At 38.5% G+C, this 23,946-nt stretch overlaps 1 protein-coding gene across 3 annotated transcripts in view; it reads right to left on the bottom strand.

Moving 5' to 3' along the window:
• The window catches only part of C5 (complement C5), a 123,015-nt gene that overhangs the window by 94,478 nt on the left and 4,591 nt on the right, over positions 1 to 23,946 (bottom strand). The window contains exon 2 of one of the 3 annotated variants that reach the window (XM_055117684.2): positions 11,348 to 11,451. The exons of the other annotated variants lie outside the window; for them this stretch is intronic. Coding sequence (XP_054973659.1) covers positions 11,348 to 11,427 — 80 coding nt within the window. The 5' untranslated portion in view covers positions 11,428 to 11,451. The remainder of the gene's footprint in view (positions 1 to 11,347; positions 11,452 to 23,946) is intronic. 3 annotated transcript variants of the gene reach the window in all.

The raw sequence follows: 23,946 nt of genomic DNA, 5'->3' as shown, positions 1-23,946 counted from the left end.
TGGAGGTTTAGTTTACATTTAGAAAGTTAAGGTGATAGCAGCACTTTCTCTTAGCTACTGCAGCCAAGGAAGACTTTTAATCATGTTGACCAGAACATGTAAATGGGGTCAATATTTTTTACTCAATGAAGAAAAAAGCAGTGATTGAATTCCAGCTGTGGCATCTGCTGGCTGAGTGACCGTGGTAAAGTCACTAAGTCTTTCTGAGGCTAAAATAACTTACTGCGAAAATAATCACCTTCTTTACCAGGCTCTGGTAAAGATTAAATAAGAACATATATATGAAAAGGTCTAGCACTCTTAGTGCTTAACATGTAAGATTAATACATGTTAAGATTTATTAATCTCACTAAATTAGTTTAAAGGGAGTGATCTTAGAAATACTATGTTATACTAGTAAACGGATAACGGAAAGGATAGAATATGAGTGAGCTGGGAAGTGCATTTGGAAATGGAAATAGTGATGATGGTCCTTTAAGAGCAAATCATCATCTTCAAACAATAATGGTAATTAAGTACTTGCCACATATCAGAGGCTGTATCAGCACTTTACATACAGCTCTTGTTAATTTTTACAATAAGCCAATGATGCTGGTACTATCATTATTCGTACTTTGCAAGTGGTAAAAGGCTAACTTGGCTAAGGTTATATGGTTTGTAAGTAAATGGGGGAGGCCTTTATATCAGTTCTCAGTTGTTATGTGTACAGTTGAGGTCAAGTTTATATGTTATTCACAACCATAGACTGTTCTCTTATTTTTACTTTTCATGTGATTTATACAATAATGGAAGTGAGTCTATACTTGCTTTTGAAATACAAATTTTAAAATAAGTGATTTTTAAAAATTATTTTATTTAAAAACTTACAAATATAAACTGGATTACTAACTGTATATCACAAAAGTATCTAATTTGAATAGCGAGAACTACATATGCTATTACATAGGAAAAAAAAGTATTTTAACCCAAAAGGGCATAGTGATCGACTAATTCAAGTGGCCCAACAAGCTTGGAGTGCACCCACCACCCCACCTGGCAGAATTATTCCAGGCTTCTGCCAACATTGTGACATTTTAAGAGTCTGGTAAAAGCAGGAAGTTTTCAGTAACAATGGAATTAATTTATCAGCAATTAAATCCTTTAAAGCATCTGACAGTTATCCTGCATTACAATTAATTTGGATCCACTTACAGTCAAATTACAAAAGAGAGGAAAGAATTTCCAGATTTCCAACCATCATCTGAATTCCCCTTCCCCACATGCCTAGTAGGAGATAGCAGAAAATGAGAGGAGTTCAGCTTTTATGATAATAAGATATATTTACTGAAATTTTGCCCTGTGATAAGGCACTATTCTGAATACTTTATTTGTATAAACTCATTGTGTCATTACAACCACTCTGTGAGGAACTATTACTCCAATTTTAAGGTGAAGAAACTGCTAATTAATTTTCCCAAGGCCACACATATAGGATTTATGAATTCTATAATTCACAAATTATAGAATTAGAAATCGAACCTGAGCAGCCCGTTTCCAGAATTAACATTTTCAACTGTTGTACTAAATGGAATTTATAAAGAGTTTTGTAATTAGAAAAATTTAGGGATATAAAGCTACCTTAATTTCAGTATTTATAGAAGCTTTATGTTTTTAAGTTTAGTATTGCTTTAATTTTGAATTGTGTATGGTAGGGGTCCCCAACCCCTGGGCCATGGACAAATACCAGTCCATGGCTTGTTAGGAACCAGGCCACACAGCAGGAGGTGAGCAGTGGGGCAAAGGAGCATTACCACCTGAGCTCTGCCTCCTGTCAGATCAGTGGTGGCATTAGATTCTCCTAGGAGCATGAACTCTATTGTGAACTGCACATGCGAGGGATCTAGATTGCAAGCTCCTTATGAGAATATAATGCCTGATGATCTGAAGTGGAACAGTTTCATTCTGAAACCATCCCCACCCCAATCCTGGTCCATGGAAACATTGTCTTCCACAAAACCTGTCCCTAGTGCCAAAATGGTTGGGGACTGCTGGTCTATGTGATGGTAGCAGTCAAGCAAAAATACATAGTGTTTAGAAGCCCCTAAAAGAATATTCTGGAACCACCCTTTATAAAGATTTTGGTTCTTACTGACTTATCAGTAGCATAATCTATCCATATAAATAATTTCATAGTTTTCTTTGTCTTTCAATTGCTGCAGAGGATCAGGTTACTGAGCTTGCAGAGAGGCAAGAATGTTATTTTGGCCTCTATCTGGAATGCTCTTTCCTCAAATATTTGCATGGTTTGCTTCCTCACTTCCTTCAGGCTCTGTTTGAGTGCAGCCTCCTTAAGAGAACCTTTCCTGGCCACATTTTAAAATAGTGCCCCATAATTATTTTTTAATTCTCATACTCTGCTTTATTTTTTTCTTCATAATACTACCTACCTGACCTTACACATTCTTTCATTGGTTCATTCATTCATTACTTGCTTCTCCCACTAGAATGCAAGCTCTAGGAATTGTCTTACCATTTGCTATATCTGCAGTGCCTATCATATGGTTAGATGCTCAATAAATATTTGCTGAATCAATCAATCAACCAATTAATTAAAGTGATTGATTGCCATGTTGTAAATGGTACACTCTGACTTCTTCAGAGAAAGTGAGGAAATAATTTTTATTAAGGGCTAGTAGAAAGAATTCAGAATAAGTCTGGACAAGAATCATGGAACCCAGGTCCTAGCCCTAGTTCTGCCACCAATTTGAAGTCACTTAATTTCAGTCTCTCTAAGCCTTAGCTGCTCGTCTTTCAAAAAGAAATAATAAAGGCAGGATGCTAAGGTAGTTGAGTGCTTGTGGCCATGTAAAAAGATCACAGATCAGAAATACGAGGGTGCTAAAAAAGAATGACATCCTAAGTATGTGTTTATATATAATATATTTACATGTATACATTTATGACAAAATGAAAAAAATTGAAGTGATAAACAGGAGACCTTAATAAAAATCCTGTTTCTCTCTCTCTAGAACTGTGACCTTTGGTCAGTCACTTCCCTTATCTGGACTTATCCTCATATATAAAATGAATAGGTTTGATTAGACGATCTGCAGTTACTTTTCAGTATTAAAATATTTCTAGATATAAGATCATTATTTTTAAAACATTACTTAAAATGCATATTATCTCAATAATGACACTAAAAATTGTGAAAAGTCAGCTCATAAATGTATGGTAGAAGTCACTACAACAACAGATTTTCAGATCACAGTATTAGATTGACTCCTAAATAACCCTGGTTTAACTGTGTATAGTCTATGAAAAACACAAAGAAAACTAAACACCAAGTTAAAATAAGCAAAAAATGTCAAGAAAGTTTATTATCTGGAGTTTCTTTTGTGCTTTTTTGAAGAGGAATTTGAATAATCACTTACGTAAATTTTAATAAATAACAATTCCATAAAAGCTGTCATGTTGTTAGCTACTCATCAAATCAAAATGCTTCCATGACTTTCTCATTCAGAGATGATACTATTCACTTGGTGTTCTCAGAAGTAGCAAGTTATTTTCAAATTAACAGAATCTGTTAAATTTAACTCTTCATTTGTCATAACTAAGATGCATTGAAAAATGAAGATAGCTTGTTTTACTTACGTTTGCTCCTGTCCCCAAGTTTTCCCCAGGAAGATTAAAAAACAAAGTATTCCCAAAAGGCCCATGGTTGGAGGTAGCAGGAAACCACGGATATAACACTTTTGAGGATAGTCTCCTTTTAAATAAACTGAACTTGAAGAATTCAGATAATCTGGTTAATTATTAATGTCAGAAAGGTGAACCTCTAAGTGGGAAAACTAGAATTGGAACTAAAACACCCTTTCATGCCCAGGAATACAGATAGGGAGTACTTTACAGGAACTTACACCCAGGGAATTTATTTTTATTAATACAAATAAAGGGACCCTAAAATAGGAATTTGGCACTATGAAGAGTGGCTCAAAGCTAGAAACCAGTAAGCCCATTGCTTTGGCCTTTCTTCTCTTGCCCAGGGCATTTGCTTTGATGTTGCATCATCTGCAAGCATACATCTGGCAGGTCCACTCTAATACTGATGAAGACCCACCTGGACTCAGTTTCAAACTGAAATGATTTTAGAAGGGGCCTGGTTTAGACAGGGCTCACAAGATGATCTTTTTTGGTGACCTGAATGGCAGTGTCCTTGGTGCTGCAAATGGTCTGAGCATAACCTAGCTCTGCAAAGGAGGTCTAGGGAATTGTTCCTTGGTCTGTCTCAGTCTAGAGAACACTAGGTGGAGGAAAGTTGTGACTGGCAATGAAAACGCCATGTGGAGGATGCTGTCGTCATTCTCTAAGTATTGGAGAATAGATATTCTCCAATATTTATTAAGGCATATACCACTCGTTCAAAGTTTGTCTTTATTCAGATACAGAATATCTTTCTTTTAAAGAAAACACGTTATACTTTTCAGTGAGGATTTTAATAATTTTAATATAAGAGCTCCAGAAAAACAAAGCTTCCTATAACAATTGAGTCTAGTAATTAATTCACAATATACTAAAATTTTATCTTTATACTTTTTTTTTTTTTTTTTTGGAGACAGAGTCTCTTTCTGTCGCCCAGGCTGGAGTCTAGTGGCACTATCTTGGCTCAGGGCAACCTCTGCCTCCCAGGTTCAAGGCATTCTCCTGCCTCAGCCTCCCAAGTAGCTGGGACTACAGGCATGTCCCATCACATCCAGCTAATTTTTTGTATTTTTAGTAGAGGTAGGGTTTCACCGTGTTGGCCAGGCTGGTCTCGAACTCCTGACCTCAGGTGATCCACCCACCTTGGCCTCCCAAAGTGCTGGGATTACAGGCATGAGCCACTGTGCCTGGCTGATTTTTAATTAAGTTAATTTTTATGATGTTTTATGTTCATTAGAATTTTTTTATTTACTACCTTCTCTTTTTTAGTACTATTTTTACCTTAATATATAATATGTACTCTTCTTTAAAATAATAAAACAGATGTCTCTAAATATATTTCTATAATGAGATATTTATGATATATAAATGAGATATTTATGGTCACATTGGCATTCTTTGCTTTGAATTAATAAATAATAAACCAAAAATATTTATAAACACTTTAATGCTGAATTCACTAGGGAAAAAAGGAGCACAAAGGGAAATTTGATATACAAATTTCACTAAAGGTATCTCTTGCATATGTCATTGAAATGACAAACATTTGCTACTATTGTCTGATCATCTAGCCCATTTATTTCAAAAGGGAATCTGTGAAATGATTAAGCTGGGTTGCAAAAGATGGGTCAAGTTAAAACAAACAGTACTTTTGCCATCATTTTTGGGAAATGAAATTTAAGAGAGAACAACAACACTCAAATCAAGGTAGGTAATATTTGTATTTTAAGTGCAAATAAGTTTGTTTGCTTGAGCTATAGAGTAAATACTGATAACCAATATTTGCAAGCCATTGTCCTGTTTCTCTGGTAGAAAACATTTAGAGAATGATGGATCTCAAAGATTCTCAACAGAACTGAAGTTTAACAATTTATAGATTCTAAGCTGTGTTTAGTCAAAATTTTTTATCTACCTTCTAAATGTGGCTCACAGATGAACTTTTGAGGCTGGGCACGCTGGCTCACACCTGTAATCCCAGATCTTTGGGAGGCCGAGGTGGGTGGATCACCTGAGGTCAGGAGTTCAAGACCAGCCTGGCCAACATGGCGAAAACCCGCCTCTACTAAAAATACAAAAATTAGCCAGGCGTGGTGGCGGGTGCCTGTAATCCCAGCTACTTGGGAGGCTGAGGCAGGAGATTCACTTGAACCTGGGAGGTGGAGGTTGAGCACAGATCACGCCACTGCACTCCAGCCTGAGCAACAGAGCCAGACTCCAAATCAGAAAAAAAAAAAAAAAAAAAAAGATGATTTTTTTCTTTATAATTTAAAATGTGACCTTTGGTAAGCCTTTCATTTTTATACAAATACTGCATTTCTAAAAGAGAAGAATCTCAGATCTGGCAGAAAGTTTGGTGGTCACCTGACCTTCCTGCTAATGCTGCCTCAATTGTCCCCTCATGATTGAGCCCAAATGACCTAGCCTAGTGCACCAGGCCCCTCTTGAGCTCTGCTTAGTTCTCCAGCCTCAACATTCCATTCTTCACTCCGGCCAAGGAGCTGAATTACCTGATTATTCCCTGAAGTCACCTTGACACCAAGGTGCTCCTAGCAGGATAATAATTTTGTTATCTTTCAAATGGATATTCTTTAGTTATTTTGTACTTACTTGGTAAAATATGTCTGGACACCAATTTTCTATTAATACAAACTACAGAACTCTTATGTATAATAAAAAGATTTTATCATGTACAATTTTCAAAATCAGACAGCTTACAGGGAGGTATATTAATGGGTTGTAAATTTAGAGAATAAAAAATAAGTGACATTGTGTTTGTTATTGTTTTCAGAAATTCAGCCCAACAGATTGCGAACTTCAAGTGCCTGCTGGCTGGCTAGAGTAAGAGAGGTGATGTGACCCATAGCTGCCCCAGGTAATTTTCATGCGCCTGTTCCATGTCCAGAGGCCAGTGGAGAAACAGAGGCGTCTCCTCAGAATTAAATTATTCTAAACGGAGACACGGGAATCATACAAGTTTTATTCAAGAGTGGTAGGCTGGCACTAGGCAGGTGGGTTATTCTAAGTAAAACCCAGTATTTGTCCCTCTGACTGCTTTTTGGCTCAAGCCTGCAGTCTAACGTTTTAATCCTTTAGGAGAAAGGCTCTACTAAAAGGCCAACTGAAATCCAAAAAGAACTACTTCAGTAACTCTTCATGGGATATAGAGGAGAAAGGCACTGGAGGCTTCGGTGCCAGCAGTTTAAAGACTGACTGGAGAGAGGGTGGAGGTGGAGCAAGATGGCTGAATAGAACCCCCCCAGAGATAGTTCTCCACACAGGAACACCAAATAGAACAACTATCCACGCAAGACAGCACCTTCATAAAAGCCATAAAATCAGCTGAGTGATCACATTGCCTGCTTTTACCGTAATGATAAGGAAAGAGGCATTGAAGTTGGGGTGGGGGTAGGGGTGAAGATCTCCCTGTATTGCCTATACCACCCCTCCTCCAACCACAGGCTGCACAGCAGGAAAGAGAATCCGTGTGCTTGGAGGAGAGAGAGCAAAGTGAGTGTGGGACTTTGCACTGGAAGTCAGTGCTGCCCCGTCACGGTGGAACATAACACAGGACAGAATTCTGCAGGCGCCTAGAATTCTGACAGTGCATTTAGGCAGGCCTTGGGACAGAGGAGAATTCTCTGCTCCAGAGGGAGAAACCCAGGTCATGGCTAGCTTCACCACTGGCTAACTAAAGTGGTCTGAGGTCCTGTGTCTATTTGAGTGGCAGTCAGGACACAAGGACTAAAGTGTGTAGACTAAACATAAAATGCTAAGCACCCCCAACTTGCCCCCTATTGACTGAATGAACTCCCACTTGGCCAAAGAGACCCCAGAAACATCTTAAAAATTGAATTCCTGGCCGTGATGGGAAGGGAGGTTAGACATGCCTTGTTATACCCCCTCCCTTTGGAGTTTAGGCACAACTGACCAGCATTCAAGTTAAAATATCATAAGACGGACAAAACAGACTCTGTGGCAATAAGATACCAAATTATAAACAAGACCTCAGGCCATTCACGCAAGGAATCACACCCTACAAACCATAAAATATCATTAAATGAGTTTTAAAAGTTAACCTGGTATAGTCCGGGCGTGGTGGCTGACTCCTGTAATCCCAGCACTTTGGGAGGCTGAGGCAGGCAGATCACCTGAGGTCAGGAGTTCAAGACCAGTCTGGCCAATATGGTGAAACCTCATCTCTACTAAAAATACAAAAATTAGCTGGGTGTGGTGACAGGTGCCTGTAATCCCAGCTACTCAGGAGGCTGAGGCAGCAGAATTGCTTGAACCTGGGAGGCAGAGGTTGCAGTGAGCCAAGATCGTGCCATTGCACTCCAGCCTGGGCAACGAGAGCAAAACGCTGCCTCAAAATAAATAAATAAATAAAAATAAACCTGCTGTAATATGGTTTGCTTTTCAACCTGACTCTGATATAGCATCACATGACAGATAGCAGACCCTGTAGGGAATAAAAATATTTTACCTCAAAATATATTTATTTGACATATTTTGAAATGGCCCTGCAAAGCTATCTTTTGTGGGCGAGATTTGCATCTGTAGATAATCTCCATTAATGCAACCAGGCCTTCCCTTTCTAGGCTTTTCCCAGATCTGGCAGAGTTGAACTGAGAGTCTGACATCTCAAAGGTCTGCAAAGAGACAGACGTTTGCCATTGATTCTCTCTGAGGGCTGCTACCTATGAGGATTCATCAACGTAACAAGAACCTTGGACCCCACAACCTCCTTTAACTCAAGCATTACTTACTATTGACTTTAAGCCTTTAGACAATAGCTTAACCCTCTCAACCAATTGTCAACTAAAGAATCCTTAAGACCCACCTATAACTACTAAGTCCCTGCTTGGAGATGTCCTGCTTTTTTGGGCTGAATCAATATATACTTTCCATGTATCGATTTATGTCTTCGCCTGTAACTCTTTTCTCCTGGAAATGTATAAAACCAAACTATAACCTACCTGCTTCAGGCATACTTCCTCAGAACCTCTTAAGACTGTTCCCAAGACCATGATCACTCATATTGGCTCAAAATATTCCACTCTGAAATATTTCACAGATTTTTTTTCCTCTGTTAGCAAGTCCTTGGGCAAGGTCTAGTGCTGTCCTGGTCTTGGAGGCAGTGGACTTAGGGTGCAACACAGTTTAACACTAGCTGTGGCAGCCACAGGAGTATGTATGTCACTCCTTCCCAAACTTCAGGTACTGATGCTTGGGGAGAGATTCCTTCTGCTTGGGGAAAGAAGAGAGAAGAGCACAGAGGACTTTGTCTTGCAACTTGGATATCAGCTTAGCCACAATACGATAAAACATCAAACAGATTCCCGAAGCCCCTGATTCCAGGCTTTGTTCCTGGATAGTGTTTCTAGGCCCATCCTGGGTCAGAAGGGAATCCACTGCCTGGTTGGTACAGACTTGGTCCTGGCAGGATTCACCATCTGCTGACTAATGTGGCCTGTGGCCTTGGGCCTTGAATAAACATTAGCAGCAGGCATAACCAGGCAGTAGTGGCTGCAGGCCTTGGTGAGCCCCAGTACAGAGCTGGTCTGGAAGGCCATGGGCTTCAGGTATGACCCAGTGTAATGCCAGCTGTGGCCAGTAGAGTGTCTGCATCACTCCTCCCCCAGCTCCAGTTAGCCAAGCCTGGAGAGAGATGCCTTCTGATTTGGGAAAGAGAGGGAAGAGAGAAAGAGACTTTGCCTGGTAACCCAGGGAATTCTCCCCTATCTTCCCAAGTCTTAGATACACCAAGGCTGTGTACCTAAGAGTCTGTAAGAGTTTCAGTGTTCCTGGGCTTAGGGCACCCCCAAGTGCTGAGATGGCTGCAGTAACCACAGGCTTAGGCCACAAAACTCAATCCTCTTTGAATTCTTGGAAAACCTTCTCAAGGACAGGGACAAACAAGCCTGGACTATAAAGATGGGAATAAATACCTAACTCTTCAAGGCCCAGACATGGACGAATATCCACAATTATCAAGAACATCCAGGAAAACATGGCTTCACTGAATGGACTGAATAAGGCACCATTGACCGATCCTGGAGTGTTGAAGATATATGACTAATCAGACAGGGAATTCAAAATAGCTGCCTTGATGAACTTCAATGAACTTCAAGACAACAGTGAAGAAATTCAGAATTCTATCAGATAAATTTAACAAAGAGATTGAAATTTTTTAAATCAAATGGAAATTCTGGAGCTGGCTAAAATATAGATTACTAAGACAAAGAAGTGTATGGCTACATTTCTTCCCCCAATATTTGTGACTACGTATTATTTTATCAATAAAATATGAAAATTTCTTTTAAAAAATCTTGGAGATAGAAAATTCAATTGATAAACTGAAAAATGCACTGGAGTCTCTCAATAGCAGACTTGATTAAGCAAAATAAAGAATTTGTGAAGACAGGCTATATGAAAATACACAGAGGAGAAAAAGGAAAAAACTAAAAAGAAAAAAGAATGAAGCATGCCTACAAGATCTAGAAAATAGCCTCAAAAGAGCAAATTTAAGAGTTACTAGCCTTAAAGGGGATGTAGAGAGAGAGAGAGAGAAATTGGGATAGAATGTTTATTCAAGGAAATGATAACAGACAACTTTCCAAACCCAGAGAAAGATATGAATATCTAGGTACAAGAAAATCAAAGAATGCCGAGCAGATTCAACCCAAATAAGACTACTTCAAGACATATAATAATAAAACTCTCAACGATCAAGGATAAAGAAAGGATCTTAAAAGCAGCAAGAGAAAAGAAACAAGTAACATAAAGGAGCTCTAATACATCTGGCAACAGATTTCTTAGCAGAAACTTTACAGGCTTGTGGGATGACATAGTCAAAGTGCTGAGGAAAAGAAACATCCAACCTAGAATATTATATCCAGCACAATTATTTTTCAGACATGGAGAAACACTTAGACAAACAAAAGCTGAGGAATATTATCAACATTAGACCTATCTTATAGGAAATGCTAAAGGAAGTTTTTTCAATCTGAAAGAAAAGGCTATTAATGAGCAAGAAGAAATAATCTAAAAGTATAAAACTCGCTGGTAAAAATAATTACACAGAGAAATACAGAATAATGTAACACTGTAATTGCAGTAGGTAAACCACTCATATACTTAATAGAATGACTAAATGATAAACCTATCAAAAATAGTAACTACAATTATTTTTTAAGAGACAGACCATGTAAAAAGATACAAATAGATAAAACAAAAAGGCAAAATGCAGGAAAAAGTGTAGATGTTTGTTTGGCTTTCTCTGCTTGTTTTTAAAAACTTTTCTTTCTGATAATAGTTAAGTTGTTATAAGTCTAAAATAATTGTTTATGAGATGTTATTTGCAAGCCTCATGATAACTACAAACCAAAAACCTATAATGCTACACAAAAAATAAAAAGCAAGGAATTAAAACATACTACTAGAGAAAATCACTTTTACACAAAGGAAGATAGGAAGGAAGAAAGGAAGAGAGGACCAACAAAACAAGCAGAAAACGAGTAAAAAAATGTCAATACTAAGTCCTTACTGATTAATAATAACAAGTAAATGAGTGTAAATGGACTAGAATCCTTTTTAGAAGGCACTGTAAACAGTTTTGTCTCTTGTTATGGCATTGATTGCCTTTAGTAGATTCCATGTAACCTACTTCTTTATCTTATAAGTTGTAGAAGTTCTTTGCTCCAAAATATCCTTCTCAGACTTTAAATCCGATGTTGTTTGAAGCATTCTTCTCGCTTCTCAGTAATCAGTCTAGCAATTAAGAAGAAATGCCATAAATGTTAATCACATCTCAATAAGACCTGTAAACTCCACTGCATTTAAACGAGATTTTATGAGACTTAGACATACAGGATGTATTCTCAGCCTTTAAGGAGCTTATCCAAATGGTGACAACACAATAGCTACCCATTATTAGTTTCCAACATTTATCAGTTATTGTGATAATTAACTTGCTAAATTATCTCTCATCTTGACAACCATGCAGAAGGGTGTTATTACCCTCTGGTTACCAATGAGTAAACTAAGGCTCAGAAAAATGTAGTGCTTCAGGGAACACATCTAATAAGTTGCAGAAATTTCGATTTGATTGTTTGGGATCCGTAGAAAAAAGCCAGGAAAGATACGAAACCATGCTGAAGTCTTACCTTCTCTTTGACACCTTCTCCAGATATATGTGTGTATATATATGTATATATAAAATTTTTTTTTAGATGGATTCTCACTCTGTCACACAGGCTGGAGTGCAGTAGTGCAATCTCAGTTCACTGCAACCTCTGCCTCCTGGGTTCAAGTGATTCTCATGCCTCAGCCTCCCAAGTAGCTGGGACTACAGGGGTGAGCCACCATGCCTGGCTAATTTTTGTATTTTTAGTAGAGATGGGGTTTCACCATATTGGCCAGGCTGGCCTCCAACTCCGGACCTCAAGTGATCTACCCACCTCAGCTTCCCAAAGTGCTGGGATTACAGGCGTGAGCCACCACGCCCGGCCTTTTTTGTCTGTAACTAATTCTGTATTTTATAAACTCTTAAATAATTTATATCCCAGTCCACACATTTTGATTCTTATTATATACTATTGTGTATTCTAGGCAAAGGTTCAAATGCACAAGGTGGGAATAAATGTGACATAATTGAATACCTAGTCTGGCTTATGTCTGGTTCTCCCTTCCTCAATAGAGCTGGAGCAAGACTGGCTGAAATGACCACCAGGCAGATGGCAGATTGGGAAGACAAACTGAAAAGGTCAGAGGTGGAAAGAGTCAGAGAATAACTGGATAAGCCACATTCTGGGAAATACAGTGGTTCAAATCCACCGTGGATAAATTTGTATTTGAAGATTGAATGGTAACTGGGAAAAATAGAGAAGAAAGCCATTGCTTAAATTATGCTTGAAAGTCACCAAAGCAGTGGGTTGGAATAGCATGTCCCAAAAGGCCACTTCACATCCTAAATAATAATGGAATAGGATAGGATTTCAGATAAGGAAGTACGGAGGAAGTGGAAAATAATAAGGCTAAGAGAAAATCCAGTGTTAATAATGGAATTTAGTTAAGCATATTTTCCTTAGAGGAATCAAAAGGAAACAACACACAAGGAGGAGATGCTCACTCTCCCTCTATCTCTCACAGTTTTATAACCTCACCTGAATCTGTTCTTTCTGTACCCTAGACCTTCTAATGAATCAAGCTCAGCTCATTAACCACCTTCTTTGGTTCCACTGATCCACGCTTTTTCAGACAATGTTGCTTTTTGTTCAGCATAAGTTCCTTCATCTAATTCTAATACCTGTTACTCATCCAGTGGCTAAATGTGGTAGCCAGACTCCAAGATGGCTCCCAGTGGTCCTTACCTCCCTGGTATTCATGCCTCTGTGTGGTCCCTTTCCACACTGTATCACACCGATTCATCTGACCAATAGAATACAGCAAAAGTGAAGATGTGTGACTTCTGAGGTTAGGTCATACAAGACATTGCTGTTTCTGCCTTTTTCTCTCTTGAACTGCCTGTTCTAGGGGAAGCCCCCATGTAGTGAGCACACTCAGGAAGCCTATGGAGAAGCCCACGTAGAAAGGAACCACGGCCTCCCGCCCAGAGCCATGTGAAGTGAATCCTCCAGCCCTAGTCATGCCTTTAGGTGGCTGCAGCCCAGCTGTCATCTTGACTGCAACCTCATAAGAGAACCTAACCCAGAATTACCTAGCTAAGCCGTTCCTGAATTCCTGCCCATAGGAACTGGGCAGATAATTAAGGTGTGTTGTTATCTTCAGTCATTAAGTTTGGGGGAATTTATTACATAGCAATAGTAATTTTACACTAGATTAGCTGTTTTTCTAAAAATATAACTTTCATGAAAGCTCCTTACATTCACTACCACCACCCAAATAGGTCCTTGCTCCTCGGTCATCAATGCTTATAATTTGCAAGTGTACTTTAAGTTCCTGAAGAGCAGCAGCTTCAGGAGCCTACTTTGAAAGCGCCACCTGCTGGTATTAACTTAATAGCTTCCCAAAGAAAGCTGGAATAATTCGTGCTGATTAAGTCAATGCTTAGGTGCGACAGCTTTTCATGGTAAACTCTGGCTTCTCATCTTACATTAATAACTCTTCTGAGAACCAGCTTCTTTGCTTCCTTGAGATAACAGCTGCTTTGCCTTCTTCTTAAGAATGCTGAAATGCGATCTTTCTTAGCACTGAAAATCACATAAACATTTACGGAGTTCTTATGATTACTCTTTCTAGGATTACTGTTTCTTGCTTTTCCAACTCTTTTCTTTCTGCTTCAATTATTTTTAAAGGAAGACATGCTAAAGTCTCTGTTTTTTACAAGAAAAAAACCAGGCATCACAAAATCTTTGAATTTTTTTTTCCTTCCAAAATAACTGCCAAATCTCTCAAAACACTTAGTCTATCCCTCCCCGCCCCACCCAGCTGACTCTAAGTAATTTTATTTCCCCCTATTTATCCTGAGACCCCTAGAATGCTTTCTGGATCTCTTCATAAAAGTTATATAGAAAATATTAAATTAATAAAATAATTGCCCAGCAGCAGAAGTCACTTGATGTTGGTTGGAATGATTCAGCATTATACTCATTTTACAGACAAAGAATCTGATAATCAGAAGGTCTGTATTGCTTCATTTAAAAATCCCAGAATCAGGTCGGGCGAAGTGGCTCACACCTGTAATCCCAGCACTTTGGGAGGTCGAGGCAGGCAGATCACCTGAGGTCAGGAGTTCGACACCAGCCTGGCCAACACGGTAAAACCTTGTCTCTACTAAAAATACAAAAATTAGCTGGGTGTGGTCGTGGGCGCCTGTAATCCTAGCTACTCAGGAGGCTGAGGCAGGAGAATCACTTGAGCCCAGGACATGGAGGTTGTAGTGAGCGGAGATCGTGCCACTGTACTCCAGCCTGGGTGACACAGCGAGACTCTGTCTCAAAAAATAATAATAATAATAATAATAATAAAAGCCCAGAATCACACACACAAAAAAGTAGCTCTGGCCACTTACATAATTTGAGTGATCTTGTGTAAGATAAAAATGTGGCATCTCTTATTCAAAAAAGCAGGAAAAATGCTGTTAAGGTATTAAAATATAAACATAAAGCCTTTTCCTCTAGCTTGGCCAACATGGCAAAACCCCATCCCTACAAAAAATACAAAAATTAGCTGGGCGTGGTGGCATGTGCCTGTAACCCCGCTACTCGGGGCGCTGAGGCACGAGAATCGCTTGAAGCCAGGAGGTCGAGGCTGCAGTGAGCCAAGATCATACCACTGCACTCCAGCCTGGGCTACAGAGCAAGACTGTCTCAAAAAAAAGCCTTTTCCTTTCATCTGTAGTCTTTCCCTCAATTTGTCATGGTGCTTTTTAAGATTTGCTATTTAACATCATTGTAAATAAAGGGAAATTAATAACTTTAATTATTGGCATGACTTTTATCATTCATCTTCATATTGTGCACCAGTTTAAGCTGCAAATATAACAGCATTTCACTTGCATGTGGAATTGCCAAAATTACACCATTTATATGTCATAGTTCATACATGTATATATATTCCATTCTTCCCAGAACAGTGGAAATTATGCACAAAACTAGCTCAGCTGTTTTTATTTTACTTTTTGATATGTGTATGTTCTACCCACACTCTCCACCTTTGCTTTCTGAGGACAAGGAAAGCCTGAAAGAAAAAGAAACTGTGAATTACCCTATCTTTCCCTTTCTTTCTATGTTATCATATTCAAGGTAAACATAATAGTTCCCTAATACAAGGAAATACCATGAGTAAGAAAGGATATGATAAGGCTCCTTGTTTTTTTGTTGTTGTTGTTTTTCTTTTTTAGCATGCCTTCACCATCTTTCTGCACTCAAAACAAGTTCCTGTTCCAATGGAGAATGTGGTCTCTTCAGGCTGTCAGTGCCCCGGCTTGCTCAGCCACAGACATATTTTTCTTAATACTTTGTACTCACTTTGATTCCCACTAAACTTCTGCACCTTGTGAGCCCACTGGAATTCTGTGTTCACAGGGTATTGTGAATGCTCTGTGTGAATGAGGCGGCAAGGAATTGTGGACATAAATATCGTGCTGTCAGACTTCATTTATAAAAAACAAGCTCAAAGATAAAATTATTAATAAATGCAGGACAACAACAGAGCATTAAACCAAGTGTGGGGCCCTTCTGCGTGTGGGGTTTGGGGTGACTGCATAGGTTGCATGCTCATGAAGCCAGCTTTGGAGTAGCTAAGTCAGGAGTAAACTCATATCTGACTTCAAAGACAAATCTCTTAACACTTCACAAGGAATCTCCTCTAATAACACAAGGCAAGGCATTGGCAGAGTAAACAAAGAATGTCAAGAACATGAGAAAATTTTAAGACAACTAGATAACATCAAGCTGCTTCCCTTGGGTTCTGTGATCATTAGTGCTACGGTCTGAATGTTTGTGTCCTCTCGAAATTCTTATGTTGAATCTTAATCACCAAAGTGACGGTATTTACAGAATTTTTGGTTGACAGTCTTTTTCTTTCAGCACTTTGAATATATCATCTTTCTACTTAGTAGCCTCTGTGCTTTCTGATGAGAAATCAGCTGTTAATTTTACTGAGGATCCTTTGTACTATCATGTGTTGCTTTTCTCTTGCTATTTTCAAGATTATCTCTTCATCTTTGACACTTGACAGTTTTATTATGATGTAGTCAGGTGTGGCTCTCTTTGAGTTTATCATACTTGGAGTTCATTGAGTTTTCTTGAATGTGTGGATTAATGTGTCTCATCACATTTGAAAGTTTTGACCATTAGTTCTTCAAATATTTTTTTCTGTCCTTTCCTCTCTCTCTCCTCTCCTTCTGGAACTCTCTTTATGCATATGTTGGTATGCTCGATGGTATACCAAAGGTCTGTCTTTATGTATATGTTTGTGTTTTCTATGGCATACCAGATGGTCTACATGTCTGTTCATTTTTCTTAATCCTTTTTTCTTTCTGCTCCTCAGACTGGATAATCTCAATTGATCTATCTTCAAGTTCATTGATTCTTTTTTTCTCCCTGCTCAAATCTGCTGTTGAGTGTCCCTATTGAATTTTTTATTTCAGTTATTGTAGTTTTCAAATACAGAATTTCTATTTGGTTCTTATTTATAATTTTCGTCTTATTCTTTGTATGGTAAGACGTAGCTCTTACACTTCTCTTTAGTTCTTTAGATGTGGTTTCTTTTAGTTATTTGATCATACTGAAAATATCTCACATAAAGTCCATATCTAGGAGATCAAGATTTCCTCAGGTGGTTTTTATTATATCTTTTCCTTGTATGGGCTACACTTTCCTGCATCTTTGCTTGTCTTGTAATTTTTTGTTAAAACTAGAATTTAAAAAATTTAAAATTAAATAATAGAATAGAGCAACCTGGAAAATTTGACCTGTAGGTTAGATTTGAACCTTAATTTAGAAATGCTTCTATTTTTATGCTGTAGTGGCAATGTGCAAAATGTTTTTGAAAAATTGTTTGCAGCAATATCCAGAAAGGTCATAGGACTGCAATGCTTTTCCATGAAGGTAACCCTTTAACCGTATGAAATAAGATATGATGGTCCCCATTTAACAGGATAAAAAGTTAGTGATTTATTCCAGTGAAAATCATAAAAAGATAAGGATGCAAAAATGCCTTCCAAAATCTAGTTAACTTTTAAAACTGGTGGTTATTCTGGGGAAAATGGGGAATATTATCCCATTAATGAATCTTGAGATATTTCTTTGTAAGAAGAATTATATCACTGCTTCTCATGAATCTCACCAGCATTGACCTATGGCCCCCATCTCTTCCATTTCAGTTCTTTTAAATTTTACTTATTCACTTTGTTCTTGTTGTTCTTTTTATTTTTTGTTTTTTTAAATTATTCTACTTTTTTCCTTTTCCTACTCTATTTCTCATTTCCATTTCTTTTCTCTGTAATATATAATTGAGTATGATTTTATGTATTTGAGATTTTATGTTTTTCAATCTTAACTTCACTTTTTTCATTTGTAGAATAGGAGATATTGTCTACTCTGTCCACCTAACAGGGTCATTGTAAGTTTTAAACAATACTTGTTATAGCTCCAGAAAACTATAAACTAGCTTCTGTTGCTTCCTAGTTTATTTCTTTGAGTGTTTTTTTAACTTTCATATTGAAACTGTTAACAAAAATATATTTCCTGATAGTTCTTATTAGACCCCAAGATTTCAGTATTTCATCTGTGATAGAATTATTGCTGCAGATTTTCATATGTGATAGAATCTGATATTTTGAATGCCATTTTATACTTTTTCAAATGTTAGCAATTTTTGTATTCTCTCATAAATTCCTCAAATAATTTATCAACTTTAATTTTGTATTTCTATCAATTAAATTTTTAAAATTTAAATTCAAAAGCATTGGTAAAATATCAGATCTTCTAAGTTTGACTTCTAAAGCTGAATGTCAATTAAATTAAATTTTAAACATATAGAGTTAAACTTAATTCAAACTACAAATTTGGAATCAAAAATATAAAATAGTCTGGGCACAGCAGCTCATGCCTGTAATCCCAGCTGAGGATTTGGGAGGCTGAGGAAGGCAGATCAGCTGAGGTCAGGAGTTCGAGACCAGCCTGGCTGACATGGTGAAACCCCGTCTCTACTAAAAATACAAAAATTAGCCAGACATGGTGGCAGTGCCTGTAATAAATATCCCAGCTACTCAGGAGGCTGAGGCAGGAGAATCGCTTGAATCCAGGAGGCAGAGGTTGCAGTAGGCCAAGATCGTGCCACTGTACTGCAGCCTGGGTGACAGAGTGAGACTCCATCTAAAAAAAAAAAATATATATATGAAAGTATAAAGTTAAATTTAGCTTTAAATTTAAAAACATTCTAAAGAAATCAGAATTAGCTGAAATCATCCCAGTATAAATTAGTATAAACTGAAAAATCCCCACAGGAACATTCCATCAAAGAGGACAAAAAGATTCTTGATAAAGCTGGTCCTCCTTTCAGTTTATAAATTTTGGATAGTCAGGGAGGAGGACATTAATCCATGGATCTACAGCCAATATATTTTTATAGGTAGAGAAAATTGCGGAGAAAATTGCTGGAAGGATATAAAAATAGTAAACAATGACAATATCTTGGAAAGCAGTTAGGTGGCAGGGCCAAGGGCTTTTTACCTTATACTTCACATTCCTCTATACAGTATTACTTTTTTTGTTTTGTTTTGTTTTGAGACAGCGTTCTGCTGTCACCCAGGCTGGAGTGCAGCAGTGCGATCACAGCTCATTGCAGCCTCAAACTCCTTGATCACAGCTCACTGCAGCCTCGAATCGCTCAAGCGATTCTCCCGACTCAGCCTCCAGAGTAACTGGGATCACAGGCACGTGCCACCACACCTGGCTAATTTTTATTTTTATTTTGCAAAGACAGGATTTTGCCATGTTTTCCTAGCTGGTCTGGACCTCCTGAGCTCAAGGGATCCACCCACCTCGGTCTTCCAAAGTGCTTGAGATTACAGGTGTGAGCCACTGCGCCCAGCCCAGCATTACTTTTATAATAAAAACTAGTATAATTTTTAATAAAAGGGTAAAGAAGAAGGATATACCCAAGATAATCAGCAAAAAGCTGAAAAGGATGTAAAGAAACTGTAAGAAAACATATTCAATAGAAAATGTAAAAGAACAGGAATAAGTACAAATGCAACAAACTTGAATGGGCTTAAAATATTCTATTAAAAGTTAGACATTTTTGAAACAGCCAAAGAACAAAAAAAATGCAGCAACAGGTTGGGCGCGGTGTCTCACACCTGTAATCCCAGCATTTTGGGAGGCCGAGGCAGGCAGATCATGAGGTCAGGAGTTCAAGACCAGCCTGGCCAATATGGCGAAACCCCATCTCTACTAAAATACAAAAATTAGCCGGGAGTGGTGGTGTGCACCTGTAGTCCCAGCTACTCAGGAGGCTGAGGCAGAAGAATCACTTGAACCCGGGAGGCAGAGGTTGCAGTGAGCCGAGATCATGACACTGCACTCCAGCCTGGGCGACAGAGCGAGACTCCATCTTAAAAAAAAAAAAAAAAAAAAAAGGTATACATCACCACTAAATGATATAGAAAGACTGAAAATTAAAAAAAAGAAAACCATATGTCAGGCAAGTACTGACAAAATTCAAGCTAGTAGAGAACTAATAACTTTAGGTAAACAGAACTCACAACTTTAAGTGAGCAAAGAGAAATATTTAATGTGGAGAATAATTATTATTTACTAAAAAGTTGCAACAGTCATAGCCTTCATGCACTTAAGAACATAGCTTTGGGCCAGTTGTGGTGGGTCACGCCTGTAATCCCAGCACTTTGGGAGGCTGAGGTGGACAGATCACCTGAGGTCGGGAGTTCGAGATCAGCCTGGCCAACATGATGAAACCCCATTTCTACTAAAAATACAAAAAAAAAATTAGCCGGGCGAGGTGGTGCGTGCCTGTAATCCCAGCTACTCAGGAGGCTGAAGCAGAAGAATCGCTTAAACCTGGGAGGCGGAGGTTACAGTGAGCCCAGATTACGCTACTGCACTCACTCCAGCCTTGGGCGACAGAACAAGACTCTGTCTCAAAAAAAGAAAAAAAAAAAACAAAAACACATGATCATCTCAGCTGACACAGAAAAAGCATCTTACAAAGTTCAACATCCTTTATTAATACACAGTCTCAACAGTTTGGGTATAAAATGAAAATTCCTGGCTGGGCATGATGGCTCATGCCTGCAATCTCAATACTTTGGGAGGCTGAGGTGGGAGGATCACTTGAGGCCAGAAATTGGAGACCAGCCTGGGCAATGCTGCAAGACCCCATCTTGACAATAATTATTTTTAAATTAGCCAGGCATGGTAGCACATACCTGTAGTCCCAGTTACTCAGGAGATTGAGGCAGGAGAATCGCTTGGTCCCAGGAGGTCAGGGCTGCAGTGAGCCATAATTGCACCATTGCACTTCAGCCTGGGTGATAGAGTAAAACTCCATCTTAAAAAAAAAAAATAGGCAGGGCGCAGTGGCTCACGCCTGTAATTCCCACACTTTGAGAGGCCAAGGTGGGCGGATCATGAGGTCAAGAGATTGAGACCATCCTGATGAACATGGTGAAACCCTGTCTCTACTAAAAATACAAAAAAAATTAGCTGGGCGTGGTGGTGCGTGCCCATAGTCCCAGCTACATGGGAGGCTGAGGCAGGAGAATCACTTGAACTCGGGAGGTGGAGATTGCAGTGAGCCAAGATTGCGCCACTGCATTCGCAGCTTGGTTGGTGACAGAGTGAGGCTCCATCTAAAAAAAAAAAAAAAAAAAGAGGAAAATTCCTCAACATTTGAAACATATGATATGGTTTGGCACTGTGTCCCTACGCAAATCTGATGTCAAACTGTAATCCCCACGTGTCAGGGAAGGTACCTGGTGGGAGGTGGGTGGATCATGGGGGCAGTTTCCCCATGCTGTTCTTACCATAGGGAGTAAGTTCTCATGAGAGCTGATGGTTTAATAGTGTGGCACTTCCCCTCTCCTCCTGCTGCTTCAAAAGATGTGCCTTGCTTCCCCTTTGCCTTCCACCATAATTTTAAGTTTCCTGAGGCCTCCCCAGCCATGTGAAACTGTGAGTCAATTAAACCTCTCTTCTTTATAAATTACTCAGTCTCAGTAATTACTTTATAAATTACTCAGTTATTTATAGTAGGGTAAAAATGGACTAATACAACATAATAAAGGCTATTTATGAGAAGCCTGCAGCGCACATTATCATCAATGGAAAAAACCTAAAAACTTTTCCACTAAGATCTGGTACAGTGCAAGGATCCCAAACTTACCACTTCTAATCAACATAGATTGGAAGAACTAGCAAGTGCAATTAGATAAGAAAAAGAAATAAAAGACACCAAAAATCAGAAAGGAAGAGGTAAAATTATTTCTATTTGCAGATGACATAATTCTATATGTAGAAAACCCCAAAGATTCCACAAAAATATATTAGAAACTAGTAAATGAATTCAGTAAAGTTGCAGAGTACAAAACCAACATACAAAAATCAGTAGTGTTTCTATACACAAACAACAAATGAGCTAAAAAAGAAATCAAGAAGGCAATCTCATTTACAATAGCTATTAAAAAAACACCTAGGAATAATTTTAAGCATGGATGTAAAAGGCTGCTACAAGGAAAACTACAAAACACTGATGGAAGAAATTGAAGAGGGTACAAACAAATGGAAAGACATCTCACTTTTCATGGATCAGAAGAATCAATATTATTAAAATGACCATACTACTCAAAACAATCTACAGATTCAATGCAATGTCTATCAAAATACCAATGATTTTCTTCACAGAAATAGGAAAAAAATCTCAAAATTTTTATGGAACCACAAAGGAACCCAAACGGCCAAAGCAATCCTGAACAAAAAGAACAAAGCTAGAGGCATCACACTAACAGTCTTCAAAATATACTACAAAGCTGTAGTAACCAAAATAGCATGATATTGTCATAAAAACAGATAGCCAGACAAATGAAACAGCATAGAGGACTCAGAAATTAATCCATGGATCTACAGCCAACTGGTTTTTTGACAAAGATGTCAAGAACACTCACTGGGGAAAGAATAGTCTCTTTAATAAATGGTCCTGGGAAAACTGGATATCCATATACAGAAGAATGAAACTAGATCCCTACGTCTCCCCCTATATAAAAACCTTGTACGTGAGTTTATATATAAATCAAAATGGATCAAAGACCTAAATGTAAGACAGAAACTATAAAACTACTAGAAGAAAACATAGGGGAATTGGTTCCGGACACTGGTCTAGGAAAGATTTTATGAATAAGACCTCAAAAATGCAGGCAACAAAAACAAAAATAAACATATGGGATTATATCAAACTAAAAGGCTTCTGCACAACAAAGGAAGCAATCAACATAGTGAAGAAACAACCCAGAGAATGGGAGAAAATATTTGCAAACTATTCATATAACAGGGAATTAATATCTGGAATACACACGGAACTCAAACATCTCAACAACAAAATTGTATAAAAATGGACAAATAATCTGAATAGACACTTCTCAAAAAGAAGACATACAAATGACCAACAAATATATGAAAAAATGCTCACCATCATCAATCATCAGGGAAATGCAAATCTGCAAATCAAAACCACCATGAGGTATAATCTCATCCCAGTTAGGATGGCTATTATCAAGACAGCAAACAACAAATGCTGGGGAGGATGTGGAGAAAAAGAAACTCTTTTTTTTTTTTTGGTCTCTGTTGCCTAGGCGGCATTGCAGTGGCATGATGATAGCTCACTGCAGCCTCAATCTCCCAGGCTCAAGCCATCCTCCCACTCAGCCTCCCAAGTAGCTAGGACTACAGACAAGTGCCATCACACCCAGCTAATGGTTTTGATTTTTAGTAGAGATGAGGTCTCACTATCTTCTCCACGCTGGTATTGAACTCCTAAGCTGAAGAGATCCTCCCACCTCAGCCTCCCAAAGTGCTAGGATTACAGGTGTGAGTCACCTTGCCCAGCCAGAAAAAGGGACTCATACACTGTTGGTGGAATGTAAACTAATATATCCACTATGTAGAACAGTATGGAAGTTCCTCAAAAAAACTACAAATAGAACTACCATATGATTCAGCAATCCTACTACTTGGCATTTATCCAAAGGAAAAGAAATCAGTATATCAAAGACACGTCTGCATCCCCATGTTTATTGCAGCACTATTCATAATAGCCAAGACATGGAATCAACCTAGGTGTCCAACAGATGAATGGATAAAGAAAATGTGGGCCAGACGTAGTGGCTCATGCCTGTAATCCCAGCACTTTGAGAGGCTGAGGCAGGTGGATCACCTGAGGTCAGGAGTTCGAGACCAGCCTGACCAACACGGAGAAACCCCATCTCTACTAAAAATACAAAATTAGCTGGGTATGTTGGCAGGCGCCTCTAATCCCAGCTACTCGGGAGGCTGAGGCAGGAGAATCGCTTGAACCTAGGAGGCAGAGGTTGCGGTGAGCTGAGATCATGCCATTGCACTGCAGCCTGGGCAATAAGAGCAAAATTCTGAAAGAAAGAAAGAAGGAAGGAAGGAAGGGTGATATATAAATATATATATATGTATATTCTGTATGTGTATATATGTGTGTGTGTGCGTATTCATATATATATACATACATACATACAATGGAATACTATTCAGCCAT

The sequence above is a fragment of the Pan paniscus genome, chromosome 11 (genome assembly GCF_029289425.2).
Source record: "Pan paniscus chromosome 11, NHGRI_mPanPan1-v2.0_pri, whole genome shotgun sequence".
Classification (NCBI taxonomy): Eukaryota; Metazoa; Chordata; class Mammalia; order Primates; family Hominidae; genus Pan; species Pan paniscus.
Note: the sequence above shows the minus strand (reverse complement) of the source record. Positions and strands in the feature narration are given on the sequence as shown.